Source organism: Mus caroli, chromosome 6, assembly GCF_900094665.2.
Source record: "Mus caroli chromosome 6, CAROLI_EIJ_v1.1, whole genome shotgun sequence".
In the NCBI taxonomy this organism is placed as follows: Eukaryota; Metazoa; Chordata; class Mammalia; order Rodentia; family Muridae; genus Mus; species Mus caroli.
The window spans coordinates 92,150,389-92,162,927 of NC_034575.1; the positions used below are offsets into that span (position 1 = coordinate 92,150,389).

At 41.5% G+C, this 12,539-nt stretch overlaps 1 protein-coding gene across 1 annotated transcript; it reads right to left on the reverse strand.

Moving 5' to 3' along the window:
* Positions 1-7,379: 7,379 nt before the first annotated feature.
* On the reverse strand, positions 7,380-9,099 carry LOC110296557 (nuclear pore complex protein Nup50-like). The gene has a single exon (XM_021165261.1). It carries the CDS (start codon positions 8,919-8,921, stop codon positions 7,593-7,595), a length of 1,329 nt encoding a protein of 442 aa, XP_021020920.1. The 5' UTR covers positions 8,922-9,099; the 3' UTR covers positions 7,380-7,592.
* Positions 9,100-12,539: the final 3,440 nt, after the last annotated feature.

Genomic DNA, 12,539 nt, shown 5'->3' on the forward strand with positions numbered 1-12,539 from the left:
CCTTGGGGTGCCTTGTAAATTACCCAGATGGAAAGCGTCTCTCTAAGGTAGCATTGGAACGAGTTGGTTAAGCCATTCGGTTAGAAGGAACAGGCATATGCTCATCTAGGTTATTTCAGTGGGGAATGATGATGGACTGGGAGTATTTACCAAGGTTAGTGGATGGTGACAGGTGACAGGACTTGCAGGCTTCAGAAGCTTCCAGAGCTCTGAGCCCATTGCTCTCCAGTGGGAGATGGAAGTTCAATTGTTGTCTGACCTTTTGGATTCTGTGAATGAGTGCATTTGGCTAGGTGCCCCTGGGGAGTGGTGCCTAAATTACAGAAGCCATCTTTTCATCAAGAGACAGAGGCAAATGTAATTTCATAGAAGTCAAGTAAAAACCCAGGTATCATGAAATTTCTAAAATAATAAACCCATAGTGATCTACCGGATTCCTTCTTGCTTTATGAGTTACAATTGTTATTAATTGAATAATTAATTTCTGCTGGTTAGATACATTCTTGTTCTTTCTTAGCAAGTAATTTACACTAAATAACATAATACCTGTTATTCTAAGAATGTGTTGGGCAAGATCCATATGAATCCATATGGGATTCATAGATCTTGAAGGTAGGCTGAAAGAAGGCCATGTACTGCTGGGTGGTCTTTTCACTGTGCAATTCAAGAGGAACCATTTTCATACTCTCTAATGTATGTCACAACTGTGCCTCAGTCCCTTACTTTCTCCTTAGAAAACCACTGATGCTCTTACTGTTCTTTATTTATTATGTAGGAGGATATACAGAGAAAATCAATCCCTTACCTTTGCCTATAGTGCCTGGGGCAGGGCTCAGGCAGCCGGGTCTGTTGACAGAGGATGTTTTCCCTTAGGGACAAGCTCTTGTTCAGCCACTAGGCAGCATGTGTGTGTGTGTGTGTGTGTGTGTGTGTGTGTGTGATGAGCAAAACGATTTGAATGACTCTCATTATGGTGGCTCATGGAAGAAGAATAGTGACAGCTGTGTATCAATCACACACCTGTTTTCTTTTAATCCCTTAGAGGAAAAAGGGTGTCGGTCTCATTGTTTCCCCAGACAGACAAGGAATAGAAGCATGATTTGTGTTAGTGGGCACACATGAATTCTGGGTGTCGGTAATAGAAACTGAGTGGAGATTTTATGTCTATCTTGACACCCTGGGAAAGGTAACTGATTGCGTGGCGCTCAGGGGGAATATTCCACCTGGGGCTGTCAGCGGAGCAGAGGCACGGAGAGGGCATCCATGCCAATTCTTATGGATGACTTATGGGAGGAATGGTCCCTCTGCCCATCTCTCAGGTAAGTGAGTGATACAGTAAGTGTTGCGGTGAGAGAAGTCCTGTCTTTCCTAGGTAGGAATAGTCAAGAACAGGGGAAGCATGTTCTGTCTGTCGAGTTTTTCCCCCTGAAATAATTTTCTTCCCTCCCGGATAAGCTTTCCAAGACGGAACTGATGAGCTTCCTTTCCCATAGAGGAAGCTGAGCGAGTGCACTCGGGTCCGTCTACACATAGCTCTTCTGAGGGGAGGGTTTAGCTAGAAGGGTAGACTTTGGAGGCAGATATTCCTAGTTCAAATATTGACAACCTCAATTTCCAGCTTGAGGAGACTGGGATTCCCCTATAATTTTTCTGGATCTTGGTGGTTTTGCCAGAAAACTTGATATCCCTTAGTTCCATTTTCTTCAGAAACAGAACTTGAGTTAAGAGCTCAAGAATTGTCAAATTTCTCTGGTTAGGACTTCAAGTACAATGTTGAATAGGTATGAAGAAAGTGGGCATCCTTGTCTAGTCCCTGATTTTAGTGGGATTGCTTCCAGCTTCTCACCATTTACTTTGATGTTGGCTACTGGTTTGCTGTAGATTGCTNTTATCATGTTTAGGTATGGGCCTTGAATTCCTGATCTTTCCAAGACTTTTATCATGAATGGGTGTTGGATTTTGTCAAATGCTTTCTCCGAGTCTAACGAGATGATCATGTGGATTTTGTCTTTGAGTTTGTTTATATAATGGATTATGTTGATGAATTTCCATATATTAAACCATCCCTGCATCCCTGGAATAAAACCTACTTGGTCAGGATGGGTGATTGTTTTAATGTGTTCTTGGATTCAGTTAGCGAGAATTTTATTGAGTATTTTTGCATTGATATTCATAAGGGAAATTGATCCGAAGTTCTCTATCTTTGTTGGATCTTTCTTTGGTTTAGGTATCAGAGTAATTGTGGCTTCATAGAATGAGCACCTTCTACTTCTATTTTGTGAAATAGTTTGTGCAGAACTGGGATTAGATCTTCTTTGAAGGTCTGATAGAACTCTCCACTAAACCCATCTGGTCCTGGACTTTTTTCGGTTGAGAGACTATTAATGACTGCTTCTATTTCTTTAGGGGATATGGGACTGTTTAGATTGTTAACTTGATCCTGATTTAACTTTGGTACCTGGTGGCACACGCCTTTAATCCCAGCACTTGGGAGACAGAGGCAGGCAGATTTCTGAGTTCGAGGCCAGCCTGGTCTACAAAGTGAGTTCCAGAATAGCCAGGGCTACACAGAGAAACCCTGTCTCAACCCCCCCCCCCAAAAAAAAACAAAGAAACCAAAAAACAAAAAACATATTAAAAAAAAAAGAGCTCAAGAATTTTTTTTGAGACAATTACAGAAAATATATGTTGGAAGTGAGGAAGAAGTATGGGAAGTAAAGAGAGCCAATGAAGGATGGAGTTTCAAACTAGCTTGTCATAGAAACTAGAAACTGGGTCTAGGCCTGAAATTTTGGGTTAGTCTCTCTCAAGGGTCAGGCTGAGGGACTCTTTCCTGACTCTTCCCAAGGAGCAAGTGGAGTATGGTGTTTGCATACCCTACATTTGGGTAAAGAGTACCCTGCATTTGGGTCAAGTATTCCCAGGACAGTAAGAGGAAAGTCCTCTGTAGTAAGAAATGGTGAAGATGCTGGACCAGGTTCCTTCAGCCTTGTCATGCCATGCAAATGTACTTCACTGAGGACCATAGTGGTTACATCATCAAATGCTTTCAGGGATGGTCTACAGAGAGCTCTAGCTCTCTGCTAGTGCCCATCAGTGCCATCACTAGCAGAGTCCTCTGGGTGAGTCCCTTGCTAAGGAACTGACTAAATTTAAGCCCTACCTTTTTCTGTACCCACTGAAGGGAATAGCTTTTCAGCTTCTAGACTTCTGTGAAAGCTCATAATTATTTGGGAGCTAGACTAATGCTTCAGTGCGTTACATTATGACTGCAAACATAAAAATACAAGTTTGGATCTCAGCATACACATAATGGNTGGGAAACATGGGGGAAGAGAGATATGTGGATTCCCAGGGGTTGGTGACCAGTTACAACAGCTGAAAGAATAAGCTCTAGGTTCAGTGAGTCTCAAATTCAGTTCAAACTCAAGTTCAGAGAGTGTCTCAAGTACTATGATAGTGATTGAAAAAAAAAAAAAGGACACCTGGTNAAACCCTGGCCTCTACATGCATGTGCATAGATGAGTGCCCTAGAACATGTATGTGAACATACATGCATATACCACACATACTAAAAATGTGGAATAGAATAATTGCTTATTCATGGGCTCTCTAATCTGCTGCTTCTATTCAGTGTGGCCTTATAACATAACAACAGCTATAGACAGTGTGTCTGTAAGTAGATGTGACCCTGGTTCCATGAAAATTCATGATCTTTCAAAGATTACCCATCATTTTGTTCAAGAGCAAGCAAACCTTCTACTCTACCTGTGTAACATTTACTAAAAGAGTTTTCACTTCTCAATAAACAGTACAGAGGGGTATGAAATGTGTTCTGTGCAGCCTCGCCTGATTTTGAACCTTAGTCTAAAGGTTTTCTGTTATGGAGGCTTTATGCAAAATGTTCACTATTTCACCATCTTTCCTCACACCTACAAAGCAAGCACNCCNACTGCATAGGGTCATTTGGAGGATTGACAGGTTAATCTATATATTAGGCTTGAAATAGTATCTGGCACATTTAGAATTGAATAAATGTTTGTATCAAATCCATTTAGATTTCCACTCCTTTCTCTCTTATCTTTATTAAAATCCATTGGAATTATTTTAGAGGGAAAACTACAGCATAGTTTTCTAGATTGTTGTTAAAATTCAGATCTGACACAAACGTTTACTAAAATATTTGAATAAGCAATAAGAACAGTAGGGTTCAAATCAAAGGACCATTTCACAATTCTAGAGGCTTGGGTTACTCTAACCATGGACATGGGAGCTACTGGCATGCTATGTGTAGAAGCCAATAATGCTAGCGTTTTGGCAGAATTTACATGGTTTAAACTGGCATTAGTGACAGGCTTAACCCCATAAATTAGATATGTCACTTCTGCACTCTTAACCTCTAATATTTGACACAGTGTATATCATAATATCACACATGTCTTATAAATTATCATATAATTTTCTGGCTTGCGGGCTTTGAAAGGATGGATGNAAATATTTTGTCAAGATAANTACGCGTAGGCATGGAGGGTAATTTTTTCTTTCTTTCTCGTTTGAATGGCACTATCATCGAACAAAACTCTATCAGTTGCCTAGTTGATGAAAAATGTGTAATTTATTTTCTCCTAAATCAGATTTAAACATTGAAGAATTGTTTTGACAATACAAATGATGTCCCTTGCATCCCATATCTTTCCATCAGTCTGGGACAATTGGAGCTGATAGAGGAGAGCCTCCGAAACTGTGGTCTTTGTTGTGATTTAAAGAAGCCTTTTCTCCATAAATTACAGAGGTGTCAGGCAGTGGAAAGTCTGCAAGACTGTTATTCATAACTATTTAACTCTCAATATTATGACAGCATGGCTTTGAAGTGGAATACCCCCATTCAAATGCTCTCTCTTCTAAATTTCACCACACTGGAGCAATTACTAATAGCTCTTTCCTATCAAAATCTCACCATGACCTCTTTCTCTTATTTCTAAATATGGAGATCTTTCAACTTGACAGATAAATGTGCTAGAAATTTTTCAATTAAAAAAAAATGGCTAGGGAGGTCATAGGCCCCAGAGGAGACCCTACTACTAATATTTGCTCTTTGGCAATTTAATACAAGTATGTAACACATTTGACTTACCCTCATCCCTACCCTTTTTATCTCTCTCACACTTATGTCAATCCTCAATCCTCCCTGTAAGTTTCTTCCCATATCTTCATGTCTGCTGGTTTTCTTTTGTAATACACTACGTTTAATTAGAGTAACAGGTGTGATAGTTGGTTTACAACTATCTGTTGGNGCTTAGTGGACTCACCGGTAGTTACCCAACTCNGGACAATGATGCCAGTTTACCAGAATCTATCTATAGCCAATAGCTCAGCAGGGAGGGTGGGAACACATGAACTCTTCTCCCATCCATGACCAATTGTTTAAAAGNTCCAGTCTTGTACAGGCTCAATGATGATAACTTCAGCTCCCCCGGGTTGATAGTTGCAAGGGCTATGCCATGCCTAGAGGANTGCAGTACACAGCNTTCCCCACATCTTCATTCTTCCTATCCCTCTGGTACTGCTCTCAGCACCAGTCAGAGAAGATTCATTTGGCCAAGGGCAGAGACTCACAGTCAGAGAGTGGTGACCAAGTGACCATTAAGGAAATCATCCCTAGATAGGATGTCTTTATTGCTTGCTCTAAGTCTCATGAAACATCAGAAAAGGGGACAGAAATGTGAGAACCAGAAGCTGAGGATACATAGTATGGAACGCTGTCTTTAGACATGACACAGCCAATGTGCTCACAAATGCACTGTACTGTAACTATACCAGATTGGGTCCATTACAATTGCATCATTCACTGGGAGGGGATAATGAGGCTCCACTCCTTCTGTGGGGACTGATGGGTCCTTGAAGGAGTGTCGTCTTTTTCAGTGGGAGAGCCATCGGTGAGTTACCCACTCAGGTAAATCATCACCCCCACTCATTCATCCAAGCAATCAAAATCAAACTCAGTGACATACACTCACTGTCCCCCACCACACACACAGCACATCAAAGTCAAAGGGGGAAGAAGAAAGATTTCAGTAGGAGATGGAGGGGGATAAGAGGATAAGGAGGCCTAAAAGTGACAAAAATCCATATAAACATATGGAATCGTGAAAAAATAAAGTGGCTCTAAATAGGCAACTTCTGCCAAAAGTCTTTTCTTAATGACCCCAGCTTTTGCCTGACTATCAGCAGGTTTCCATGGCTACTGTGAGACTTCTCTATCCTCAGGATTCCTTTCTACTCCTGCAGCCCATGTGGAAGCTTCGTGATGATCAAAGAAGGAGCATCCTCTGAGAAGATGCAAGCTACCACCAAGACATGGAGTTTTGTTTGAGAGGTCTTGCCCAGTTCCTCGCCCTCACAAGGCATGTTTGAAAGTAGCTCTCTGGCCAGCTTTGTTTCCTGGATTCATACCTTGTTTGGTTAACTCCATTTATCTTACCCGTCAGTTTGTTTGGTCAGTTATTTATCTCTCATTCCTGCTGTGTGCCTGACACAATGGTGAACCCTATAACTGTTCACTTTTGGATCTCGCTCTAGTGTTAAAGGCTAATTTTGGAAAGAGTGGTCATGACTCACACAGATATAAGTGACCCTCAATGATTTGTGAAAGATATTTGACAGTTGGGTTGGATGAAAATTGGACTATTGGAGAACGACCGTCTCCATTGGCAGGACTCGCTTTTGTTTCATGAACAGAAACCATTAGCCATGATGTAGGCAGGAAGCGTTCNTGTCATCATCACCACCCACACTTTCTTTTCTCCTTGGTGGTACAGACTGGTGAAAGGGGCCAGAGTACATGTATACCAATGGAGTCAGAGTGTTGCTAGGGCAGTGGTTCACAACCTATGGGTTGCAACCCCTTTGGGAGTCAAATGACCCTTTCAAGGTGTTGTCTAAAGCCATCAGAAAACACAGCTATTTACATTAAAATTCATAACCGTGGCAATATTACAGTTATGAAGTAGCAAAGAAAATAATTTTATGGTTGGAAGTCAACATAACATGAGGAACTGTTTTAAAGGATCCCAGGTTTAGGAAGGCTGAGCACTACCTATCTAGAGGGTCCTATTGTCTCTTATCCAATATCCTACAGTAGCTGTCCTTGATCTAGCCCATAGCCTTTGAGATTTTTAGCACGAGTAGAGACAGTTACTGCAGATACGGTGTTGTGTGGAAGAGGTGGGCCCTTATAGTAGGAAATCTTCTAGATGACCAAGCCAAGGAGGCTCTTACTATACATTGTTTAAAATGTCACTTTCCATATAGATGGAGAAATTATCTTTTTTTAAAGAAATATCTTATAATTTACTCAAAAATAAATATTAAAAGAAATGTCAAAACCTTTTTATTCAAATGTATTTTGCATGTTAGGAGGCTCTTAAAAGGGGAGGACCCTTTCTCCACACTCAACTGAACACTGAAGTTTTTGTTGGTTTTAATTGTGCTCACAACATTTTTTTGTTATTGGAAGCTCTTAGGGTATCAGAAGTAAGGGGACAAAGCAAAAGAGCAGGAACTTGGCAAGTTCCCGGGGGGATTCCATGTGTTCAGGCATCCGTTTTCTGCAGTAAAATTTTGTGCAGTTCATCCGCATCCTTACTTGTTTTTACCCGAATTAGCATGGTGACCTTGATGGTGGCGTTCTTCTTATCAAGCGGTGGGTCGGGTACACAGACGATGAGGACATTATTTTTCCCCATCCGGGAACATGGCATATCGGGTGGGATCAGAATGTTCAGGAGTGTGCTGCCTAACTTAGTATCCTGCACTAAGAGCTTCGTCTTCTGATTGGCTGTGGATTTTAAATACAGCGTGCCAACACCTTTTTCTTTAAATTCGTTGTCTTTCTTGTAGAATAGTTTACACTTCTTGCAGTAAAAAACACTCTCTTCCTCCTCCTCCTCCTCCTCCTCTTCTACAAGGAGCACTTTGGGTGGCTCATCCCTTTTACCTTTGCATTCATCACTGTTGCCTTGTGCTGGACTCTCTAGAGCTTTGGCAGATGCTGGCTTCTTCCGGGTGGTACCTTTCCCACTTACGTTGGAGCTTCTGGTGGCTGATGAAACTCGGTGCATGGGACCAGAGTTGAGGGAACCCCAAGCTGGGGTTTCAATGTTTTTGCCAAAGTTACAGGAGGTACTCGTTGCTCCTTGTGCTGAGTTGGCTTTCTTCTCACACATAAACTCAGTCTTTTCAGAGATGACCAACTCTGGCTGTAGTTCAGTGGCAACCGCTAGGAAAGGAGGCTGTGTCGCAGCAACNAAGCCCCGGTTAGGCTCNCTTTCAGAGAGACAGCCGCAACTGCTGTGGAGTTGCTTTTCGATGGCAGCCAAGTATTTCTCATACTGCTTAAACACGGGCGTCAGATCGCAGAACGGATTGGCGTTCACGTGCTTCACTATCCAGTCTCGGACAGAGCAGTTCAGGCCAGTNAACTGCCTGTGGTAGACACTCCCAGCACAGGCTTGACTGAAAGTGAGGCCCGGGGAGACAGGCTGCTGACTGTGAACTTTAGTCTGGGCATCTGAGATCTGCTCATGCTCCAAAGAGGGAGGTTCATTTGCAGTAACAGAACCCAAGGCTGCCTTGGGCTCTGCTGCAGCCCTAGCTGCGTTCCTTCTGGTTGTCAATACTTCCTGGGGCTTCTCTCCAGGGCCACCTCTAAATTCTCCTCTCCCGGAAGGCACAGCCAAGCTTTTAATCCCTTTGGAAGTCCCTTTACCATTGGGTTGGGGGCGGGCATGTCTCCTCTTGGCTCTCTTTATGGTTCTATTCCTCAGGACGTCCTCACTGGCCAGTGAGAATGTTCCCTCCTCTTCGGCGTCTCCTTGCCAGTTCCTGCCTGTCGCTTCCTTCTTGACATTTTTTTTGGCCATGTATTTTGGCTCTCTCTCAGGATCCCACAGCTCTCTGTGGAGCCTGGGAGCTGTCTCTATTGGGAGCCTGGAGGGATTTGGTGGTCAGCAGGTCTGGCGTCTCCAAAAAGTGTCCATGGTCCTCCTCTTGTCCCACACTGAGCGGAGGGACNTCTGGGCCTGATACCACTTGGCGAACGGCGACAGTACAGCTCGCTCCAGCTTGGAATCTTGGGGCTATTTCAATTTTAACGGATCTTACTCAGGACCTTGGTCTACATGCCTGAGAAATGTGAATATTCAAGAGGAAATTAAGTATTTCNTTTTCTAATAGGAATGAAAACAATATCGCATCTGTCTTTTAGGCTGCCCCGCCTTCCTTAAACATTGTTGTCCACTTTTAAGGTATATGTTTTGTGTGATCTTCTGCTTTGCCGAGGAAATTGGTTCCAGGCTCCCAGTGAGTGCCTGCAACTGTAGATATTGAATTAAGTGTGTGAACATATGTATATGTCTATGAATGCACGTGTATGCATAGTGTTTATCTTAAATATAAGCTGTGGTTACTTCTNTGTATATATACCCTTTAAAAATAAATTCTCAATCAGGTTTAAGATACAAATAACAGTAATCAATTACTTTAATAAAGTTATTTGAAACTCATCTGGAATTTATTTTTAGAATTTTTCATTGAGCATTTTCAGACTACAGTTAGCTACTTATAACTGAAACCACAGAAGGTAGAAGAGTGTTAGAAGGGGCTATGAAATTGCTCTCCTCTCAAGATGACTGTGGTTTCTGCCTTTTGAATTTATTATATAACATTTTATTTCTTCATAATTTGTGTNATATAGAGTTACTCAAGTGATCAGTGAAGCTTCCAGCAAATCAGGGGCACCTCCAATAGTAAAATCACTATAAAATAAGTCTATATTTTAAAATGTATCAAAATAGCCACCAGCGATACCTGAACTTTTCTGGATTCCCTCTAACTTACTTGGCAGTGAAAACCAACTTGATTATACCAGGGATTAATAAGCTATGCCTTGTGGCCTGGTATTTGCTTACAAATAAAGTTTTATTGAAATGCATCTATTTTCATTACATATTGTCCACTGCTGCTTTTATACAACAACAGAAATAAATAGTTACAACAGACATTGAGTTTCCTGGGAAACCTCAACTATTTATGATTCACCATTTCCAGGCAAAGTTTGCTGCCCTGGTGAGTTGTAGAAGTGGTTGGCATTCATGCTATTTGCTTTTTATTCATTCATTCAGCAAATATTTCATGTAGCTACTAAAGTCCAGACTCTGCCCTAAAATTTGCAGGTTGCCTCAAGTATTAAAATCCTCAAATCCTTTAGTGTGTTCTTTTTCCTTTCCACCTTTGGTGGTGATAAAGGTCCCTCTTAAATCTTAGTGTGGAGATTTTCCATCTCTGTGTCTTAGTTTGGGCTCTCCTGCAAGCATGCCCTCAGACAAAAGATTTACTACATTCAAGAACTTACATTGGGTGGAAAACAAAACATCAAACAAACAGGATCTCGGGGATAGGCAAGGGTGGAAGGAAAGGAGGCTGGCTCCCTGATAAGCTACCTGTCATCCTTGGTGACAAGGTTGAGGCCTCTATAGACAAGGTGTGGGAATGTGTAAGGCTCATCAGCAGAGGCTGCCCACCTGGTTGGGAGAATTGAAATATTTATTTCCCAACTTTAAAATGTGATTGGAAAGCTACTCTTGGGTTGAAGGGCTGAAGGCAGGAAAGTCCAATTTCTATTGCTCTCTACAATGGTTATGTAGTCAGAGCCTCCATAACCATAAACTTTACCGCACATATCTTGCTCCCTTCCCTTCCCCAAAGGTATATGTTTGCAGACCCATTAGCAGGCATGTGTATTAGTTCCGCAGGAATCTATTTCCCGGGTTGTGAAATGCCATCCTTGAATAATTTATACTTTCTAGAACAGAGTTGGTATTATCCTCATCAAACTGTGCTAAAACTTGACCTTGGTTATCAGACCATGAGGCAGACCTCCAGGACAGTAAGATGGTTATCTTTCAAGGGTGACTCTTAGGTCAAACCCTTTTTCCAGTTCTTAAGCAGGAAGAGGTAGCTATGTTTGTTTTGTTTTGTTTTTTCCTATCTCATTAGATTTCCTCACCCTTCCTTCCCACCAGTTTCCAATCTGATTTCCCTTTCACTTGCAGACAAGAATCACTTTTCATGTTGTCCTTCACACCTGAGGGCTTTGCTCTGGGCTAGTACTCATAGCACTTTATTCTGTCATTTCCTTCTATCTTTCTATGGAGATACTTGACACCTCTTGGGGATTCCATAATCATTCTGATCACCATTGTCCTTGTATTTCTCAGATGCCAGAGAGATTACACAAAACTTCTACAGCTATGCCCGATTCCAAGTTAACTCAGGTTAAGAGTCCTGGCAATTTTGAGCATAGCATACAAGTATATCCAACCAGTAAGAGAAATTGTGTTTGAGTTGGTTACTTTCAAGTTTCTAAGGTTAATTCTACCTGCGCCTCTGCCATGTATATGTGATGTGTTTGCATGTATGCTCTGGAAGTGCATTTGTGTGGAGGCTTAAAGTTGACATCTTTGTGTCTACCTGGCTTAGTTTCCACATTATTTATTGAGACAGGGTCTCTCTCTGAACCTCCTGGAGATGGATCATCTACTCTGGCTAGTCGACCTAGCCAGCTTGCTCTGGGGGTTCCCTGTCTCTGCCTTCCAAGTGCTGATATTACATACAGCTACTATGCCTGCCTNAACTTTAAGTCACACCTGAAGATCTGATCTCTAGTTGCCAGACTTGCAAAGCAAGTATTTCACACACTGAAGTCCATTCAAGAGTCAATTCTAAAGATACCTTTAGTGAGGCTAGTGAGATGGGTTAGCAGGCAAAGGCAATTGCTGCCAAGCTTGATAAACCCAAGTACAATACCATCAATCTCAGGGATACATGTGGTGGAAGTAGAGATAGTCTTATAAGTAGTCTTTTCGCCTCTACATGTGTATACCTACACACACACACACACACACACACACACACACACACACACACATTTGAAAATTTATCATTTTTTTAAATAGTCATTTCTAAGACCACTTTGATTTTCAACTGAGGTGACTAGTCCATGCTGATTTTCCCAGGACTTTGTCACACAGTGGCATAGAAAAACTCTATATTCCCAAACAAATAAAAACAAAACTAAAATCAGAGCGAATGAAATGGAAAAATATTTTAAGTTTCAAACAAATTTAGGCTGCTTTCCTTTGTATGATCTTGATTTGGAATTTGATAGTTTACTTTTCTTGATCTTTCTAATTCCAAATGTCTTGAAGCCATGTGTAGATCCTAACTTAAAACNTACCTTAANTTCCACAGGAAACACATATTAGTTTGAAACAATGAAGGTGAAATAGCTGGCCAGGAAGACATTAAGATATCACCATAAGCAGCTCATGCTTAATCCTATGAGAATCTGAGACTAGGAGAGAATACAAACTTCCTTAAATCTCTAATACAGAATGAAGGTGCTGGGAAGTTGGCATAGCAATTCCCAAAGGTCACCATCTAAGACTTCTTCCTAGATAGAATTAAATTCTAGGTATTTG